General features: G+C 57.5%; 1 protein-coding gene and 1 long non-coding RNA gene across 8 annotated transcripts in view; one reads left to right on the top strand and one right to left on the bottom strand.

Moving 5' to 3' along the window:
* Positions 1-19,668, top strand: part of LOC149123215 (uncharacterized) — a 33,125-nt gene that overhangs the window by 970 nt on the left and 12,487 nt on the right. Inside the window, exons 2-3 of one of the 3 annotated variants that reach the window (XR_016218432.1) lie at positions 7,535-7,643; positions 15,739-15,891. This is a non-coding gene — a long non-coding RNA (uncharacterized LOC149123215). Of the gene's footprint in view, positions 1-7,534; positions 7,644-12,469; positions 12,596-15,738; positions 15,892-19,668 lie in introns of those variants that run through there. The other 2 variants (XR_016218433.1, XR_016218434.1) reach the window with 2 other exon arrangements.
* The window catches only part of PTPN9 (protein tyrosine phosphatase non-receptor type 9), a 111,592-nt gene continuing 96,168 nt past the window's right edge, over positions 4,245-19,668 (bottom strand). For all 5 annotated transcript variants that reach the window (XM_070054644.2, XM_002722036.6, XM_089310842.1 and 2 more), the window contains exons 9-13: positions 17,423-17,489; positions 9,347-9,425; positions 7,475-7,625; positions 6,555-6,762; positions 4,245-5,999 (exon numbers count right to left, since the gene is read on the bottom strand). In XM_070054644.2, coding sequence (XP_069910745.1) covers positions 5,785-5,999; positions 6,555-6,762; positions 7,475-7,625; positions 9,347-9,425; positions 17,423-17,489 — 720 coding nt within the window. In that variant the 3' untranslated portion in view covers positions 4,245-5,784. The remainder of the gene's footprint in view (positions 6,000-6,554; positions 6,763-7,474; positions 7,626-9,346; positions 9,426-17,422; positions 17,490-19,668) is intronic.

Here is a 19,668-nt window from a genome sequence, read left to right as displayed (position 1 = left end):
GGGAAATGGAGCGGACAGGCTGCCAGCCGCCACCCCCACCCTCCGCCCCGGCCCCAGGGTCCACGTGGGAAGCTGGGCTGTAAGCAGAGAGGGCAGGTGGGGAGCCGCAGCTTTGGGGAGACCACGGAGGGGAGAGGAGGGGGAGCCGGGAGATGAGCCCTGTGTGCTCCTGCGCTGTGCCGGCGTCAGATGAGGCAAACGGTAGGGTAGAGCGGGCGCCGGCCTGCACCGCGAGCCCCCTGGCTCTCGCTGGGTCCCTGGGTCCCTGCCTGGGGGAAGAGGCTGACCCGGCGACCCCGGCCGCGAGGAGGATCCCGGTGCTGCCAGCATGTGGCTCAGGTCCTGGGAGGCTCTGGGCAGCAGGTGGTGTGCCGTGGGTGAGGTTACTGACACAGCAGATCCGCAGCCGGACAGCGTACTCACTGCCCCGAGTGCCACCCCGGCGGGGACCCCTGAACGCCCCAGGCTGCTCTGAGCCCCGGCGGCGCGTTGCCACGCACAGCACAGCCTTTCTCTTTGGGAGGGGACCTGATTTTGCCCTGTGTGCTATGCCCCGCTCGCCATCCTCGTTTGTAGGTGAGCAGAGCGGAAGGAGGCTCAGAAGTGGAATGACTTGTGCAACCCAGGCACCCAAGGCAGGTCCGCCTGGGGCCACCCCGCGTGCTGTTTCTGCAGACGGGGGCCAGCAGCTGGGGCGTGGGCTCTGGAGAAAACCAGCCTGCCCTCCTGGGGCGCCCCTGCTCAGCTCCCCAACTACAAGGGCAGCTTGTCTGCAGCCAGGGCTGACTGATTCCTGACTCTTGCCCAAAAATCCTCCCCAGAGCAGCACGGAGTTGCCTCCGGTCACAGGCGTGTGTCTCACAACACAGACATCACACACTCCCTCATTCACTTCTCGGGGTGCTTGGGGCGGGCAGTGATGGGGAGGCACAGGGCCCGCATTTCAGTGGCTTGGCTGATGGATACCGATGGCCAGCGTGGTGGCTCAGGAATAGCAAGGCGAGGGGGCTGTGAGGCCGGCGCCCCGCCCCGCCCCACCGACAGCAACCCCTGTGCTCATGGCAAGCGCTCCAGCTCCGGCCAGGATCCTGGGTCAGCATTTCTTGGAGGGGGAGGAGCTTCCGTTTCCCGTGCGCAGCCCCTGGGCTGTCGTGAGCCGTGGCGTTGAGTGTACTCGGGTTCAGGGCCACCATCCCCTCTCCTGGCTGTTCAGATGCCAGGTCCCCAGAGCCATCCCACCATGCGAGTAAACTCCATTTTTCTGGCGACCAGCTGGCCTAGGTGGTACACAGCCTAAAGCTTCTGATTTCTCGGTAGCTTTGGAGGCTTAAGATTGCGTGAGCTTTGCCGGCGCCGCGGCTCACTAGGCTAATCCTCCACCTTGCGGCGCCGGCACACCGGGTTCTAGTCCCGGTCGGGGCGCCGGATTCTGTCCCAGTTGCCCCTCTTCCAGGCCAGCTCTCTGCTGTGGCCAGGGAGCACAGTGGAGGATGGCCCAAGTGCTTGGGCCCTGTACCCCATGGGAGACCAGGAGAAGTACCTGGCTCCTGCCATCGGATCAGCGCGGTGCACTGGCCGCAGCGCGCCAGCCGCGGCGGCCATTGGAGGGTGAACCAACGGCAAAGGAAGACCTTTCTCTCTGTCTCTCTCTCTCACTGTCCACTCTGCCTGTCAAAAAAAAAAAAAAAGATTGCGTGAGCTTAAAGACTGCTGCCCTTGGGACCAGCGTTGTGGTGCCCGCATCCTCTGATGCCGGCCACTCTGAGCTTCCTGCTGAGGTGTATCCTGGGAGGTAGCCGATGGCGCAAGTGCTGGGGCCCTCACCACCCACAAGGCAGACCTGGATGGAGGTCTGGGCTCCTGGCTTTGGCTTGGTGCAGCCCCAGCTGTTGCAGACGTTCGGGGAGTGAGCCTGCAGGTGAAAGACCTCTCTCCACCCCTCTCTGTCACTCTGCCTTGCAAGCAGAGGAAAATGCCCTGCAGCTGAAGGGGAGAAGGCTGCTGCTCTTGGCCGTGCTGACCCTGGACCCCTGCTGGCTCAAGTCTGCACCGTCCACCCCGCTTACCTGGCTTCACGGTCAGGGTGAAGCCTGTCACGGTCACGGTCACGCTTACCTGTGCCAGTTAGGTGACTTTCAGATCTTACTCGGAAGCCTAATAGGTGAGAGAACCTCGTTTGGGTTGAAGCAGGGATGGCCTGAGCCCTGCGGCCTCCAAACGCTCACTCCTCACGCACCCCTCCTCCCTGACCCCCGGCCTCACAGCCAAGACCTGTGGTGAGCCCGCACCTCCAACCCTCACTCGTTCCCTCCAGCCGCAGCCGGCCTCGGCCGCCACTGGTACCCTTCAAGGGCTCCTCCTCGCCCACCCAGCCTCCGAGTGCCAGTGGCCCCCGGAGGGCTGTCCTCCCCTCCCTGACTCACTCACTTCCGAGGCCCATCACCGCTCAACCAAGTGCCCAGCTGCCGCCACACCCCACACTTCCTCCAGAACACCTCAGTGAAGTGGGGGGGGGGGGGGTCAAGGTGCAACAAAGACCCCAGAGGATGAAGAGGCCGGCCAGCACACAGTGCTTCTGTCATCTGTGATCTGCGTCTCCCGGGCTTGCTCTCCTGCCCCAGCCGCCATAGGCCTAACCCCCGTCGGGAACAAGCCCCCCCGAGCTGCTGAAGGCGCCACAGCGCTCAACCTGCACCAACAGCCCTCACCAGGGTTCTAGCCCAGTTGGCCTTGTCCACCGTGCACCGTGCCAGGGCCAGCTCGGCAGGAGAAGGGTTTGCCCGGGAGCTCCGGCGGATGAGCCGAGGGGATCCGACGCTGCAACAGGGTTCAGCGGGACGCGGACTCCCGCGCGTGGGGACCCACGATGCTTGAGAGTCGCAGGTCTGTGTAGCAGATCCCCGCAAGAGGAAGTCTGGTTCCCAGCCAGCAGAAGCTTGGTTGTAAACTACCAGTGGCCAGAGGGTAGCGACCGTGGCCAGAGATAAATCTAAGGCCTTGGGCTCCCAGGCCCCCTCGGTGCCACGCAGAGCAGCGTGGAAGCCTCAGAGGCCTGGAGACCCACCCTGCCCCCCATGCAGGAAGCAAACTGAAGGAACCTGAGGTGGCAGCAGCTTGGAGGAAGAGACCCTGCATACACGTGAGAACGGATGTGCACATGGGAGTGGGCCCGCCCCAAGTGAGGGCTGATGGTTCCTGGTGGGTGTTTGCGCCCCGAGGCTTGGCGGACCCCCCTTCACTTACAGGTGCAAGTGAGGACTTGGGCTGGGAGCTAAGACCCCAGACCACCAAGAGCAGCTCCCCAGGGCACCCCCAGCTCCCTCACTTGCAGGTTCGGGTAACCACTCGTCCTGGAGACTGAGGCAGGAGCCCTGCCTCCCTCAGCCCACCACGCCAGGCGGCCTCCTGAGGACCGTCTGCTCCCAGCGTCCTTGTGTGGACCCTGACAGTGCTGCCCTCCGGGGCTGAGGATGTCGGGCACCCTTGCCCCTCCAGCCGCCAGGATGGTGGGGCTGCCGCGTGTGTTTGGCAGTTATGGACGTGGGCACGCTGGAGGGCAGCAGCGGCCTGCGTGGGCCCACGGAGCTGTCTGCTGCCCCGGAGCACTTAGTCTCTGGGAGAGAGCCTGCCTTCCTGGGCAGCACGGCTGGGCTCACAGACAGCGGCGGGGGCAAAGCTGCTGATCCCTTCTCCCGGCTTTTACTGGCGGATTCGGGAGACATTTGCCGACTCTCCCCAGACTCAGGGATGTGAACTAAGTATCCCTAAACCTTAAACCCGGGTCATCCTGCTCTCCAGCCACCTAATGGCTGAGCCACAGCCCCTTCAAATCCCTGGCAGCCCGAGGCTCGCTCCCCCACCCCTTCTCGTCCGTCACAGGAGACGGCGCGAGTGACAGCTGCACCTCACCTTCCCCCTCCACCCCGGAATGGGAGAGGGGAGAGGAGGCACAGGAGCCCGGCTCGGGGGGCTGCAGTGCTCGGGGGGCTGCATGAGGAGCTTGTGAGACGTCACCAAGCAGAGCCTGATCCCCAGCGAGACCTCAACTGGCAGGGGTCCTTTCGCCGGGGCCAGGGCCTCGGCCTACTGACCAAGGGCGGGGGGTGGGGGGCAGCTCTCAGAGCTCAAAGCCTTGCCCCACCCCCTGCCCCCTGCCCCGCCTCCCCACCCCACCCAGACCAACTTCTGGACCCTCTCCTCGCCTTCCCAGTCCCAGGCTGCTAAAATTGATGAAGCTAAAAGGGTTTGATCATGTTGATATATTTATACGTAAATACAAAACTATCGCTGTAAGATATTGAACATTACAATTATTTTCTGAATCTGACTCAGTCCATTGATGTTAAATACAAAATGAAATGATTGTAAAAAATAAGAATATACACATTCAAAGAGCTTATTACAGTATAAAATTATTGAGGTCTGATCAGCTGCCAACCTCATCTCTTGTGATGGGGGAGGAGGTTTAGGGGTTCCTGGGATTTCCTTGGGAACGTGGAACGCTGGGGACTCTTGATTCTGTCCCTGGCACAACGGGCCAGGAGCAGGCAGGGACAGGCTGGGTAGGCAGGGGGCCAACTGTGACTGCAGGAGACCCTCCCCCAGCCAGGGGGGTATGCTTTTCATTGGCACAGAACCCACCCGGCTGGAGCCCCAGGCAGGGCCTAGCAGGCAGGAGAAGGGCATCTCGGGAGACGGCGAGGCTGCGTGGGGAAGGGCCCGGCCCGGCCTCCGGGGACACTGCCCAGGGCGGTCTCCCCCTGCGCCGGGCTCCCCCTTCCCCTCTAAGACTTCGTACCGATCGCTTCTGGCTCCGGCTGCTCCGTGGACTCATCTCTGCCCCTGCTCCTCCGACCCTGGGGTAGTGAGAGGAGGGGTCTGGAATCACAGTGGAGGTCTGTTCCCCAAATTGGCAAAGTAAACAGAGAAAAATCATTAGGTAAGGGCAGTCCGTGCTGAAGTAAACCAGTGTCACCACAAACCAGTACTCTGGGCCCCAGGAGGCGGCATCCGGGGAAGGGAGGCGGGGACGTAAGGTGACGGCCTGCGGCAGGAGCGCAGGGGAATGAGTGTGTGTGTGTCCGCTCCCCACCTACGCTCTGACCTCTGACCCCTGACCCCAGCTAGTCCAGGATACACATTGGGGTCCAAGAAGCAAGTTGTGAACTGCAGCCCGGAACCCCAGGAACTTCTACAGAGTAGCATCTGTGTGTATATGTATTTATAGAATATGCCCATAGTATCACATACAATATATAGTATATACACACGGACACACGGACCCAACACAGAAGTGCACATACACGCACGCGCACGCACACAGAAGACAGAGAAGACTGGAATACGCGCCCTGCGTGTACACGTGCTTGGCACTCACGATGACCTCTAGAACACGTAACTTGGTCACGCTCTCGGGGGAAGGCCACTGCCCGTCCAGCCTCCCCCGTGAAATCCCAGCACCGGGCAGGAGTGGGCGCGGGGGAGGCTCCTTCCCGCGTACCTCGGGGGCCCCTGGCAGGAATCAACAGCCACACTGGGTTCTATAAGGCACAGTTCGATAGCAGGTGTAGGAATTAAGAACACGTTGCTGCTGGCCCTTGCGAGTGGCCATCTCACCACGTTTATCTAGCCAGAGGGAAAGGCTGCCTTGCGTGCACACGGGCGCCGGGAGACACGGGAAAGAGGTGGATCCATGGCTTCGGCGGTGCCGACAGCAGCCGACAGACTCGACGATGTCCAGGGTAGCGTACGGAAGGCTGGCCAGCCGCGGGGGCCCGTGGACAGTTACTGACCCTCCAAGGGCAGCAGGCTGTGGCCGGAGGGCACCATGCCCTCCTTCTCTGCAAACTCCAGGATGGCCTTGTAGCAGAAGTAGTACTGCTCGGGGGTCTGAATGCTGAAGGCCCGCTGCGTGCGCATGCGCGACACCGTCTGGAACACGTTGAGGGTGCCCAGCTCCTCCAGCTGCGCCAGGCAGATGTCCAGGGAGCAGAAGGTGCCTGAGGAAGAGGAGCAGCGGTCACTGCCCGGCTCCTCCGTCCTCCTCCCTCCCCAGAAAGCCCAGGCAGGGCTGGGTGGGCGAGCTCAAAGGCGAGACGCCTCCTGGGGGAGGTCAGCGCCGAGGTCGGGGGCTGCAGAAAGGAGGCGGGGCAACAGGAAGCGAGGGGGGAAGAGGGCAGAGTGGCAGCACGTGGACACCCAACTTCAGGGACGGCCCACGTTCCCCACGGAGGCCCATCACGAAGCTACGCTTCCTGGCTTTCTCCCCAAGGGGCCTCTGAACTAGAAAGGCCAGTAGCGCTGAGAAGAGAGAACACAGCATGGGGGGAGGAGCCCCGCTGGGCGCGGGGACCCCCACAGTGACGGTGTGACAGGAGGCAGGGCCAGCGGAGGATCACGCTGATGCGCTGGACCACCAGTGAACAGTAGGTTCTGGCCAGCACCAGGGACAGCAAGAGGACAGGAATGGCCGCCAGCAAGGAGTCACGAGCTCCTCCACTCCTCCCCCAGTCCTACCCCTCTGGGTGCACCAAGAGTGTCGTCGGGGGTGTTACCTGTCCTGCCGATGCCCGCGCTGCAGTGGACCACGATGGGTGGCTCAGGGCACTGCCCCCGGGCGCGCGCACCCAGGCTGCTGACGGCCAGGCTCTGCTGGCTTCTGACCACTCTCAGGAAGTCAATGAGGGACGCTGCCGAGGAGGGGACACCATAATCTGGCCAGCTCAGGAACTGGAAGTGGGTCACCTGGCGTTTCTGCCGCTCCTTGGGTGGAAACGGGCGCGCATTAGGGGGTCCATCTGCCGGCACTGCGCTCCCCTTTCCCAGATGCTCACCCAGCGCCTGTCAGCCCAGCACCAGGGCCCCTCCGCAGCTGCTCTTCCGCTACAAACCCAAGGCAGGCTTAGAGGTGTGGAAAGAGCAGGGTTTCTCCAAGGTAAGACCCAGATTCTGCATGCTGGCATCCACTGCTGGGTTGAGATAAGTCAGCTATGGGGTGGAACCCTCATCTAGCTGGAGTCCTGCCCGTTCCCCCTGCGGATTCGCTTTACAGGAAAAGGTTCTCCCCCAGCTTCAAGACGGTGAGAAAGGGGCAGGCACCTGGCCTAAGCAGTCAGGACGTCAGGTGCATCCTGGGATGTTAGGACGAGCCAGTACCAGCGTACCAGGGTTTGATCCTGCCTCCTGCCCGCCCCCTGCTAACCCCTGGGGGGAGGCAGCAGGATGCACTGAGTGACTGGGCTCCTGCCCCCTGGGGGAGGCAGCGGGATGCACTGAGTGACTGGGCTCCTGCCACCCATGTGGGAGGCCACGATTGAGTGCCCAGCCCCCGGCTTTGGCGTTGGCCCACCCCAGCTATTGCAGGCATTTAGGGCGCGAGCCGACCGATAGGTGCTGTGTCTGTCTCTCTGTCTGTCTGCTTCTCAAGTAACTACGATCGTTCTTACACGGTGACAGAGCAGAAACCCGGGCCCACCTCTGTGTTATGAATCTCGAGCGTTGTTTTCTTATAATGACTCATGTTCTCCACGCCTAGGTTGGTCACCGTGAGGAAGCCGAATCGGACGCGCGAGTCTTTTTCTAGAGGCCAGTACTGGCCGCACTTTCTCCTGCCGCCTTCTTCGAAGCTGAGGACACACAGCAAGGTCAGCCTGCCGCCCTTCCTCCCCCAGGCCCCCGCCCTGCAGCGCCATCTGCTGCTGCTTCTGCCACGCACCGCGCCTGGGCAGTGCCGGCCTGGGGAGTGCTCCCTGAACACCTGCCGCACCTGGCCGCCTTCCTCACACATCTGAGATAGATGTGGGCTGCACCACGAAAGACAGCAGGGAGAGCAGGGCGGATCAGAGAGCTGTCCGGCCCGGGCCTCGGCCAGGGTCCTCCTCCTCCCTTGACTGAGAGCCGCGGGAAAGGCCTGGTTCTGAGGATGCCGGAGCGGAGGTGTGGGGCTCTGTAAGGCGAGAGCCGGCCTCCCGCTCATCAGCGGTCCTGGGTGCTCAAACCACAGGTGGCTGTCACAGACCCTGAGGAGGGAACTAAGTAAATGTTCTTGTTCATTTTTCCTCCTCTTCTGAAACGGGTTATAATTAACATGGTGATAATAATACTAATGAATAGATAATGCCTAAAATCCGACAGAGGTGTCACCACCATTTCTGGAATGTTCCCTCATCAAGAGCTTCCTGTCTCACCTGTGATGTTTCACCACCTTTTTGGAGGTCTCCAACAGAGGAAACACACACTCAGGAGCGGTCAGCAGTCAGCAAAGGCCGGCGCTGTGGCACAGCAGGTGAAGCAGCTGCCTGCAGCACCAGCATCCCATATGGGTGCCGGCTCAAGTCCCAGCTGATCCATTTCCAATCCAGCTCCCTGCTAAGGTACCTGGGACAGCACTGGAGGATGGCCCCAATACTTGGGCTCCTGCACCCACGTGGGAGATCAAGAAGAAGCTCCTGGCTCCTGGTTTTGGCCTGGCCCAGCTCTGGCTGTTGTGGCCATTTGGGGAGTGAACCTGACTCTACCTCTCTCTCTCTCTGTATAATTGTTTTTTAAATTTATTATTTGAAAGGCAGAGTTACACAGAGAGAGGGAGAGACAGAGAGAGAGCTTCCATCCACTGGTTCACTCCCCAGATGGCTGCAACAGCTGGAGCTGGGCCAGACAAAGGCCAGAAGCCAGGAACTTCCTCCAGGTCTCCCACGTGGGTGCAGGGGCACAAGGACTTGGGCCATCTTCTACTGCTTTCCCAGGCCACAGCAGAGAGCTGGATCGGAAGTAGAGCAGCCAGGGCTCCAACTGGTGCCCATATGGGATGTCCCCGCTGCAGGTGGTGGCTTTACCCACTATGCAGTGCCAGCCCCTAAATAAATAAATCTGTAAAAAAAATTCACAACAAATGGCGAGTAACGGAGTCAGGAAGACGCCTGCCGTCTGGAAACAGGGGCCACACTCATGGTGAATCACCGGTGCTGCCCGGGGGGACCAGCAATGTCTCGGCTATCGGAGGTTCTGAATCCTGCAGTATCTGTATAGACCTCACCAGCTGAGCATCCCTAATCTGATATGCCCCCAAGTCCAGAAATCCTGAGGTCCAGTGGGGCTCAGAAGGCTCACACCTAGGTTCTGACGTCCAGGCGAGGGGCGCTCTGCAGGCACTGCCCACGGCATTAGAGCCGTGACGAGTGAGCGCTGTGAGTCCGCCACACTCTGGCCGTGCTAACCCTGGGCCAGCCAAGGGCAAGCAGAGGCGTCTCGGGCCGGCACCGCTCTCGGATACCCATTGTCCCCACAGCCAAGCTCCCTTCTGGAATTCCCTCATGCTTGGGACTGGCTCGGGTGGGGGCTAACTCACCGCGTGGTCATGACGATCACCAGGACTTTCTGCTCCCACACCATGAGCCAGAAATCACGGTATGTGTTCTCCAGAGGCCCTGGAATGGAAGAAGGCCAGAGACACTGCCCCAGGCTTGTCCCTCAGCTTCTAACTCCAAAGCACAGATGGTAGCTCCCTGCTCCTCTCACCACACCCCTGCCACTCAGCAATGCCGAGACCCCGGGTGCAGGGCGGCGCGTCACGCTGGGAAGTGCTGTGGACACCTCTCAGAGCAGCGGCCACCACGGCCGGGCCCACAGCGGCAGCTGGGCGCGCATCTCCAGCTTCAGCCTTAAAGCACGGGGGCTGCATCCCGATCCTCTCCTGCACCCCATCACCCAGACCCACCAGGCTTGCAGTCTGTCTCTTTATTCCAAATTAGCGCTGCCTCTTAACTTCTCATCTCTGTTAACTGGCATTCTTAAAGCAGTCCATCTTTTTTTTTTTTTAAGATTTATTTATTTACTTGAAAGGCAGAGAGAGAGAGATGGAGACATCTTCTGTTCCCTGATTCACTCCCCAGATGGCAGCAATGGGCAGGGCTGGGCCAAGCCAAAGCCAAGAGAAACTCTATCCAGGTCTCCCACGTGGGTGCAAGGGCCCAAACACTTGGGCCACCTTCTGCTGCTTTCCCAAGCACATTAGCAGGGAGCTGTCATCCTTTTAAATTAAAACAATTTTTTTAACTGATTTGAAAGGTAGAGGAAGACAGGAGAAAGAGAGAGATGAGAGAGATCTTCCAAATGCCCTCAACATCTGGGGTTGGAGCAGGCTAAAGCCAGGAGCCTGCAACTCAATTTGGGTCTCCCCTGGGAGTGGCAGGAACCAAGTGCGTAGGCTGTGCACATTATCAGGAAGCTGGACCAGAGGCAGAGCGGGGCCTGAAGTCAGCTCCGTGGTGTGGGATCCACGCATGCCCAGCAGCGTCCTCCCACGGCACCGACACTGCTGCTCTCGAGGTGCAGCTGGGCCTCACAGTGTCTCAGCAGACACGATCCCGAGGGCAGGAGCCACGCGTTTAGGACCTCCTGCGAGCTCACCACGCAGCAGGAGCGCTGAAGATGCTTGTGCGCCAATCGGGAGCGTGGCGGAGGGCTCGGGACAATTCCTTGTACCTTCTCCGCCCCTGCTTTCCCGGAGGCGGGCAGTGAGAGGCTGAGCGGGCGGGAAGCCCCTGCTCCACCATGGTTTTTACTAAAGTGGCACAGACATCTGAGGCTCTAGAAGCCCCTCTGCAGAGGTGGATGCTGCCGGAGGTGTGCAGTCTAGCAAGTAAGCTAAGTGTCCAGTGAGAGAGGGCTGGTTCAATTACGGCTGATCGTGACTTATGACCACTCGGGTGTTGTAAGAGCTGTATTTTTTGCCATGGGAAGATGTTCACAAGACAGTAAACAGGAAAAGGGATGGGATGGGAATTGTGCTACAGCAGGTCAAGCCACCACTTGCAATGCCAGCAGTCCGCATCAGAGCGCTCCGCTTCCATCCCAGCTCCCTGCTGATGCACCGGAAAAGGCAGCAGGAAGCGGCCCAGGTACTTAGGCCCCTACCAACCATGTGGAAGACCACCTTGACAGAATTCCAGGGTCCTGGCTTCAGCCTGGTCCAGCCCGAGCCATTGCAGGCCCTTTGGGGAGTGAACCAGTGGATGGAAGATCTCTTTCTCTCTCTGGGTCTCCCTTTGTCACCCTGCCTTTTTTTTTTTTTTTTTTAAGATTTATTTATTTATTTGAAAGAGTTATACAGAGAGGAGAGGCAGAGAGAGAGAGAGAGAGAGAGAGAGAGAGAGAGAGAGAGGTCTTCCATCGGTTGTTTCACTCCCCAATTGGCCACAACGGCCGGAGCTGTGCCGATCCGAAGCCAGGAGCCTCTTCTGGGTCTCCCATGCAGGTGCGGAGGCCCAAGGACTTGGGCCATCTTCTACTGCTTTCCCAGGCCACAGCAGAGAGCTGGATGGAAGTGGAGCAGCCAGGACTTGAAGTGGCGTCCATATTGGAATGCCTGCACTGCAGGCGGCGGCTTCACCCACTACGCCACAGCGCTGGCCCCGTCACCCTACCTTTTAAGTAAATAAAATACATCTTAAAAAACAAAAAAGAGGGGGCCGGGACTGTGACATAGTAGGTAAAGCCGCTGCCTACAGAGCCAGCATCCCATATGGGTGCTGGTTCGAGTCCCGGTTGCTCTACTTCCAATCCAGCCCTCTGCTATGGCCTGGGAAAGCAGTAGAAGACGGTCCAGGTTTTTGGGCCCCTGCACCCACGTGGGAGACCCAGAAGAAGCTCCTGGCTTTGGATGGGCCCAGTCCAGCTCTGGCTGTTGTGGCCATTTGGGGAGTGAACCAGCATATGGAAGACCTCTCTCTCCCTCTCTTTCTGCCTCTTCATCTCTGTAACCCTGCCTTTCAGTAAATAAATAAATCTTAAAAAAAAAAAAAAAAGAAAAGAAAAAAGACGGTTAATGTCTGGAAACACTACATTTGGTTAAACGTTTATATCCTTATATATGCAATAGAAAAAAAGCCTAGGAGGAGATGTTACAAAATGTTAGCATTATTTCTGGCCCTAGGTTTTATGGGTGACTTTGACCTTGGTATTCTCAGGGTTCTATGATGGGCGTGGATTTTCCCAGTAGTGCATCCACAGGTAGCCACACCCTCGCCACCTCTGACCCTGGCCTCATCCCCAGCTGCTCTTGGGTGCTTACTGTCCACAGTCAGGGCTGTGGCAGAAGTGGGGCTGCTGAGCCCCACAACCTGGTAACCCAGACAGGCAGAAAGCACCTTCCGGTCCTCAAAGGCCCGAGAGGGATCAGAAGGAGACGTTGCGTTTCGCGGGCCACAGCCTTCCCCAGGGGGTTTCTCTGAAAGAACGGCAGTTTGTCCTGACGAAAGTGAACCCACCCACTGACTTGGCTCGCAAGGACTTCTGAATCGAATGGTTATGGGTTCAAATCCCAGCTATGCCACTTACTAGCTGTGTGATCCCAGTTACCTAGCATGTGGGGCCTCAATTTACTCATCAATAAAATAAAGAAACTTTGCATAGAGAGTCTCTGTAACGATTACAGATGACGCATTTGATATATAACATGCATTTTCAACAGGTGACACTTCAGTAGACACTGATATGAAGAAGAATCCTGGGGCCAGCGCTGTGGCATAGCGGGTAAAGACACTGCCTACAGTGCCAGCATCCCATATGGGCGCCGGTTCTAGTCCCGGCTGCTCCACTTCCGATCCAGCTCCCTGCTATGGCCTGGGAGGGCAGTGGAAGATGGCCCAAGTCTTTGGGCCCCTACACCCATGTAGGAGACCCGGAGGAAGCTCCTGGCTCCTGGATTGGATTGGCCCAGCTCCGGCCATTGTGGCCATTTGGGGAGTGAATCGGAGGATGGAAGGCCCCTCTCTCTCTCTCTCTCTCTTCTAACTCTGCCCTTCAAATAAATACAATAAATCTTAAAAAAAAAAAAAAAAAAAAAAAAAGGAAGTGAATACTGAATTTAGCCCAAGAAGGAACTCAATACTGCGTTTAGCCCAGTCCGCCAGGCAAGTCCAGCCAGCCTTCTCAACGCCACAGGGCCCGTTCCTGGTCCTCATTGAGCCTGCGGCCAACGAGGTGACCACGGCTTGACTCAGGAGCGGGTGCTTGGTGCATCAGAGCTTCAGCTTCAGTCCTCAGCCACCGCTACGGCCGAGGCAGGCGCTGCTGCCGGGGGGGTGACAGATGCCCACACCGCTGTACGGGAGGTGCTCGGGACCGCCGCCTCCACCAGGCCTGGCCGGAGCCTTCGATGAGCACCAAGCCCGTCTGCGCACTGCGTCCAGCTGTGCAGAGCCAGTGTCAGTCAGACGGTGGCGGCCTTTTGTGCTGCACACCGAATCAGTCTCATTCAGTTTGTCCACCGCAGTAAGCAAGGGGAATGGTGGTCCCCCCGCCAAAGGAACGGAGAGGGGAAGCCCCACCCCATGGGTGGCCAGCAGCAGCGGGGTAGCACTCAGTGACCATGGCAGAGAGCCTCAGGCCGAGGATGGCACCCAGGGACACTTCAAGTGCAGAGGCGCACAAGCCCAGATGTCCTCAGCCCCGAGGCGTCTCGGCTGCACCAACCTTTGTAACTGGCAACGCCAGGCAGTGGCTTCCTTGCCATTGCAACCCAAGGGCATGGGGCATCCGTGGTCCGCTGGAGCCAGCCCTTCCCCTCCATAGGCCCAGGCCCAGGCGTGCCGAGGCCCCCTAGTGAAGCCCCTGGAGCCGGCAGAGCGCACATGTCCTACACCTGCCCCACACCGCACCTGCTGGCTCTCGTTTCTTCTTCCGGTCTCAATAGGAGTCTGGAGACAGAGGTCCCTCCCAGGGGAAGAAGTAAACCTGTGGCCATCAGACCAATTAACGGTGTCCTAAGGTTCTTTTCCCTTGAACAAAGCTTGTTTCTTTCACTACACACACTTATTTTCCTTTTTAACTGAACAATTTAAAAATAAGTTGTGCGGCCGGCGCCGCAGCTCACTAGGCTAATCCTCCGCCTTGCAGCACCGGCACACCAGGTTCTAGTCCCGGTTGGGGTGCCGGATTCTGTCCCGGTTGCCCCTCTTCCAGGCCAGCTCTCTGCTGTGGCCAGGGAGTGCAGTGGAGGATGGCCCAAGTGCTTGGGCCCTGCACCCCATGGGAGACCAGGAGAAGCACCTGGCTCCTGCCATCGGATCAGCGCGGTGCACCGGCTGCAGTGCACCGGCCACGGCGGCCATTGGAGGGTGAACCAACGGCAAAAAGAAAGACCTTTCTCTCTCTCTCACTGTCCACTTTGCCTGTCAAAAAAAAAAAAAAAAAAAAAAGTTGTGGACTATACTATAAAAAAGTCACTGTATTGTGCTCTTAAAAGTTAACAGGGGCATGGCTGGCATGAGGCTTAGCAGTCAAGACACTGGTGAAGGTGCTCATGTCTCAGATTAGGGTGCCTGGGTTCAGTTCTCGGCTCCAGCGCCTGATTCTAGCTTCCTGCTAAGGCATAATCCTGGGAGTGATGGCTCAAGTAGTTGGGTCCCTGCCTCCCACATGCGAGACCTGGACTGGGTTCTTGCCTTGGCTTCAGCCCCAGCCCTGGCCCCAGCCCCACCCAGCCTAGGCAGCCATTTGGGGAGTGAACCAGAGGATGGAAGCTCTTTGTCTATATTTGTCTTTCTGGAAAAAAAAAAAAAAATAAGAGGGTGGACATTAAGTGTTCCTTGTACAATAAAGAAGAAAAGAAAAAAGTAAGTTGCCTCCTAAGACATACTTCCATAGGTAGGAGATCTAGCATAGCCTTGCATTTAACAACACCACTGTCATACTGCCCCAGTGAAATGCTGGTACAATGTTAGCTAACGCAAAGTCTCCAACTGTTACAACACTCTGTCCTTGATGATTTTTATGCCAAATGAAGATTCGATCACAGGTTGCCTTTGGCTGTCTCTTTAGTCTCTCTTACTCTTAAACAGTTCTCTGTTAACTCTGAAGAGTGTAGGCCAGCTTTCTTGTAGTAAATCCCTCAATCTGGATTTCTCACACTTAGATTTTTTTTCTAACTTAAAGATTTATTTACTTATCTGAAAGGCAGGGTTACAGAGAGAGAGAGGCAGAGAGAGATCTTCCATCTGCTGGTTCACCCCCCAGATGGCCATAATGACCAGCACTGGGCCAGGCCTAAGTCAGGAGCTTCATCCAGGTCTCCTGTGTGGGTGGCAGGGGCCCGATGACTCGGGCCATCTTCTGCTGCTTCCCTCAGGCCACTAGCAGGGAGCGGGACTGGAAGTGGAGCAGCTGGCCCCCATATGGGAGGTGGGCATTGCAGGTGCAACATCGCCCGCTGCACCACATCGCTGGCCCCTAGATTTAGATTTTTTTTTGACAGGCAGAGTGGACAGTGAGAGAGAGACAGAGAGAAAGGTCCTCCCCTGGCGTTGGTTCACCCTCCAATGGCCGCCGCGGCGCACCACGCTGATCCGATGGCAGGAGCCAGGTGCTTCTCCTGGTCTCCCATGGGGTGCAGGGCCCAAGCACTTGGGCCATCCTCCACTGCACTCCCTGGCCACAGCAGAGAGCTGGCCTGGAAGAGGGGCAACCGGGACAGAATCCGGCGCCCCGACCGGGACTAGAACCCGGGGTGCTGGCGCCACAAGCCGGAGGATTAGCCTAGTGAGCCGCGGCGCCGGCCTAGATTTAGATTTTTAACTGCAACATACAACACAGGGTGACATCCACTTCTCAGGCATCTCATTGTGGGGTGGGGGCTTGCAATCTTGCCCCAGATTACCTTTCCCGCTGACGCTGTTTAATCACTGGGTTATGGAGCTCTCTGCCAGATCTCTCTAACTTAAAATTTTTATTTATTTTCAGGGTCGGCGCTGTGGCGCAGCGGGTTAACGCCCTGGCCTGAAGCGCTGGCATCCCATGTGGGCGCCAGTTCTAGTCTTGGCTGCTCTCTCTCTCTCTGCCTCTCCTCTCTGTGTAACTCTGACTTTCAAATAAATAGATAAATCTTTAAAAAAATTTTTATTTATTTTCAATTTATTTGAAAGGCAAAGCAACAGAGAGAGACAAAGGCAGAAAGAGATGTTCCACCTGCTGGTTCACTGCTCCAATGCCTACAACAGCCAGAACCAGGCCGGGCTGAAGCCAAGAGTCTGCAATCCGGGCCTCCCACAAAGGGAGGGACCCAAGAATTTGAGCCATTCCTGCTGCTTCCCAGGATACGTTAGCAGCAAGCTGGAATTGGAAGTGGAGCTGGGACTTGAACCCAGAACACAGACACTCTGATAAAGGATGTGGGGGTCCCAAGCAGTGTCTTGCTTTTTCTTTTTTCTTTTCTTTTCTTTTTTTTTAAGATTTATTTATTTGAAAGGCAGAGTTACAGAGAGACAGGGAGAGACAGAGATCTTTTTTTTTTTTTTTTTTTTTTTTTGACAGGCAGAGTGGACAGTGAGAGAGAGAGAGAGAGAGAGAAAGGTCTTCCTTTTTGCTGTTGGTTCACCCTCCAGTGGCCGCCGCAGCCGGCGCGCTGCAGCCAGCGCACCACGCTGATCCGATGGCAGGAGCCAGGTACTTATCCTGGTCTCCCATGGGGTGCAGGGTCCAAGTACTTGGGCCATCCTCCACTGCACTCCCGGGCCACAGCAGAGAGCTGGCCTGGAAGAGGGGCAACCGGGACAGAATCTGGAGCCCCGACTGGGACCAGAACCTGGTGTGCCGGCGCCGCAAGGCGGAGGATTAGCCTAGTGAGCCGCGGCGCCGGCCGAGACAGAGATCTTTCATCTACTGGTTCATCCCCTAAAGGCTGGGGCTGGGCCACACCAAAGCCAGGAGCCTGAAACTCCATCTGGGTCTCCCACGTGGTGGCAGGGAATCAAGGCCATCTTCTGGTGCTTTCCCAGGCACATTAGCAGGAAGCTGCATCAGAAGTGGAGCGGCTGAGGCTCACATGGGCCTCTGCCAGTGGCTTCACCAGCAGTGCCCCCACGATGCACCCCACTCGAGCAGTGTCTTAATGCCCGCCCCTCCTCCAGACTCCTTGCAGGTCAGGGCCTGAAGCACACGTGTGGTCTGTCTGCCTCCCACCTTCTCTGGAGGTGATGTGGTTTTCTTTTCTGATGGACAGAGGCATCAGCAGCGTACAGGTATTCCCTCTGAAGCCCCCCGGAACCCACAGCCTCTGTCGGAGCGTAGGAGATCCATGTCAGAGCGCTTGCTGGAGTGCTCTGTCGTGGTACAGGGCCAGCAGAGGCCTCTGAGGACAGCAACACTCACTCCTAGATCAGACACAGTCTACATCGAGTCCCACTGCCGGCTTGGCCTCTGCTGGAGACAGAACCCAGAGCAGGTGACAGGGCTCGGCCCAAAACCTCGTGTGAGCAGTGCTGTGTGTTTGAGTCAGTACAGCAGCAGGTTCCAGGCCTACCTGGAACAGAAACTCTGTCCTTCCCACCTGACTTCGGAACCACTTCTGACCCAGCGCCACAGCATCTCCTTCCCAGTCAGGCGACCACCTGGCACGGAACCGAGCGTGAAGGCTCCGCCGGCTTACCTTGTGTACCGATGTAAGCATTCTTCTGCTTGTAGCCATCCATGAAACTGGCATTGATGTAATCTGTCTAATGACAAAAAAGGAGACGTTACTGCAGCTGTAGGGGCAGCCCTCGCGGCTCAGGAGCTGGCGTGCTGTGCACACGGCTCGCAGTGCGGACGGGCTCGTCTTGTCAGGCAAAGAGAAGAGCCCGGCTCACCAGCCGCACTGCAGCAGTCGGGGCTCGGAGCTGGACGTCTGTCTGCAGAAGAACCACGCCGGCCCTTCCCCAGAGCTTACTACAGATCAAAGCCAACCACAGGCCTACAGTGCAGATGGAAGCTCTAACACTCTCGGAGGGAAACTCGGAAGTAAATGCTGGTGACCCTGGGCTAGGCGACGCCTTCTTAGAGGGGACACGAAGTCACAAGTGATGGAATAAAGCAACTGAATTGAACTACATTAGAATTTAAAAATACTGTGCTTCAAAGGTGAGCACAAGACACCAAAAGAAATCCCACAAAATATATGTATTTGTCAAGGGTCTGGTATCTAGAATACATAAAGAACTCTTATAACTCAATAACAAAAACCCAAATACCTTGATTTTAAAATGAGCATAAGAAAAAAAAACAGACGTTTTTCCAAAGAAGATACGCAGATGGCCAATAAGCTCATGAGAAGACGCTCAGAATCATGAGCCATGAGAGAAGTGCACATCGAAACCACCGCGAGGGCCACTGCGCACCAGGACGGCTCCAGGTAAAGAGGACGGCAATGGCAGGGGCTGGCGAGCACAGGTGGAGCTGGAGACCCCGGACGCTGCTGATGGGCACGCGCCGCGGAAATGCTCAGGAAACCGATCTGACAGCTCCTCAACGAGTGGCGCTACCCCGTGACCAGCAAGCTGCCTCCTGAGGCCCACAAGTCCTTATAGCAGCCCAGAACCCTCTAACTGACAGTGAACAGAATGCAGTACAGCCCCACCGTGAAATGCCCCTGGGAAGTAGAGGGGTGAGGCGTTGATGCCTGTCACGCACACGAGCCGGGACGGCACATCAGCCACGAGAGGCACTTATGGGGTTCCATGCGCAGGAGATGTCCAGAACAGGCAAATCCACAGAGGTAGGATACAGATTAGGGGGGTCAGAAAGAGAAACGGGGCTGACTGCCAAGGGCGTGGGGGTCGTGCGGATGATAAAAATATTCTTTAGATTCTTTATTTATCTATTTGAAAGGCAGAAAGAGAGAGAGACAGAGAGAGAGAGACAAAGAGAGAGAGAGATCTTCTATCCTTGATTCAGTCCCCAAATGGCTTCCCAACAGCTAGGGCTGGGCCAGGCTGAAGCCAGGAGCCAGGAACTCCATCTGGGGCTCCCCATGGGTGGCAGGAACCCAAGTACTTAGGCCACTACTTCCCAGGCACATCAGCAGCAGGCTGGATTAGAAACGGAGGAGACGGGACTCAAACCAGCACTGCAACACAAAATGCTGGCATCCCAGGCCGCAGCCTAACCTGCTGCGCCGTAAGGCCGGCCTCAGAGATCAAAATGTCCTGAGGTTGGCTGTAATGGTAATGGTCACCCAACTCGGTTCATGCAGCAAACACCACTGACCTGAACACGGTAAATGGTGACTTATACGAGATGTGAATTACATCTTATCAAAGCTCCTATTTATAAAACCAAGGATCCACTGAACCGGGACCAAAGGGCAGGCAAGTGAAGCAGCTGGGGCAGGGACATGCGTCCCTCCACACAGAGGACAAGGCTGCACCTGCTCAGAAGCCGCGACAGGGCGGCCGGACTCACTGTTCCAAATTCAACAACTTCAGAGGCTCTCAGCGACCAGCTCCTAACTTCCTCTCTTCCAGGATCTTCCATCTCCTACGTTCCTCAATGTCATCTTTTACTACATTCACAAGATCCCTGCCAACACCCCCTAATCTAGGCTGGTAAGAGGAGAGAGGAATGACACACAGTGGAGTGCATCGAGGAGGGAGTGGAGGGTTTGCAGCACAAAGAGGTTCAAGAGCAAACAAGGGGAAATCCCCGCCCCTTGCTGTCTTCAGAGGGACCCCTCCTTCAGCCTGCCACACTTTCCCCAGCGGGTCCTGTCGCCTGCAGGCCAGTCAGGACTGTTGGCGTCCCACAGTCACCCCGTTAGAAACCTCTACCTCACAGTCAAACCCATGTTACTTGGCTACCTGCCCACTGGCCATGCAGGCCACCGACTTCTCTCCACTGCACGAGTGACTCAGGCAGGGT

The sequence above is a fragment of the Oryctolagus cuniculus genome, chromosome 12 (genome assembly GCF_051225735.1).
Source record: "Oryctolagus cuniculus isolate XC-2025 breed Fujian yellow rabbit chromosome 12, ASM5122573v1, whole genome shotgun sequence".
In the NCBI taxonomy this organism is placed as follows: domain Eukaryota; kingdom Metazoa; phylum Chordata; class Mammalia; order Lagomorpha; family Leporidae; genus Oryctolagus; species Oryctolagus cuniculus.
Note: the sequence above shows the minus strand (reverse complement) of the source record. Positions and strands in the feature narration are given on the sequence as shown.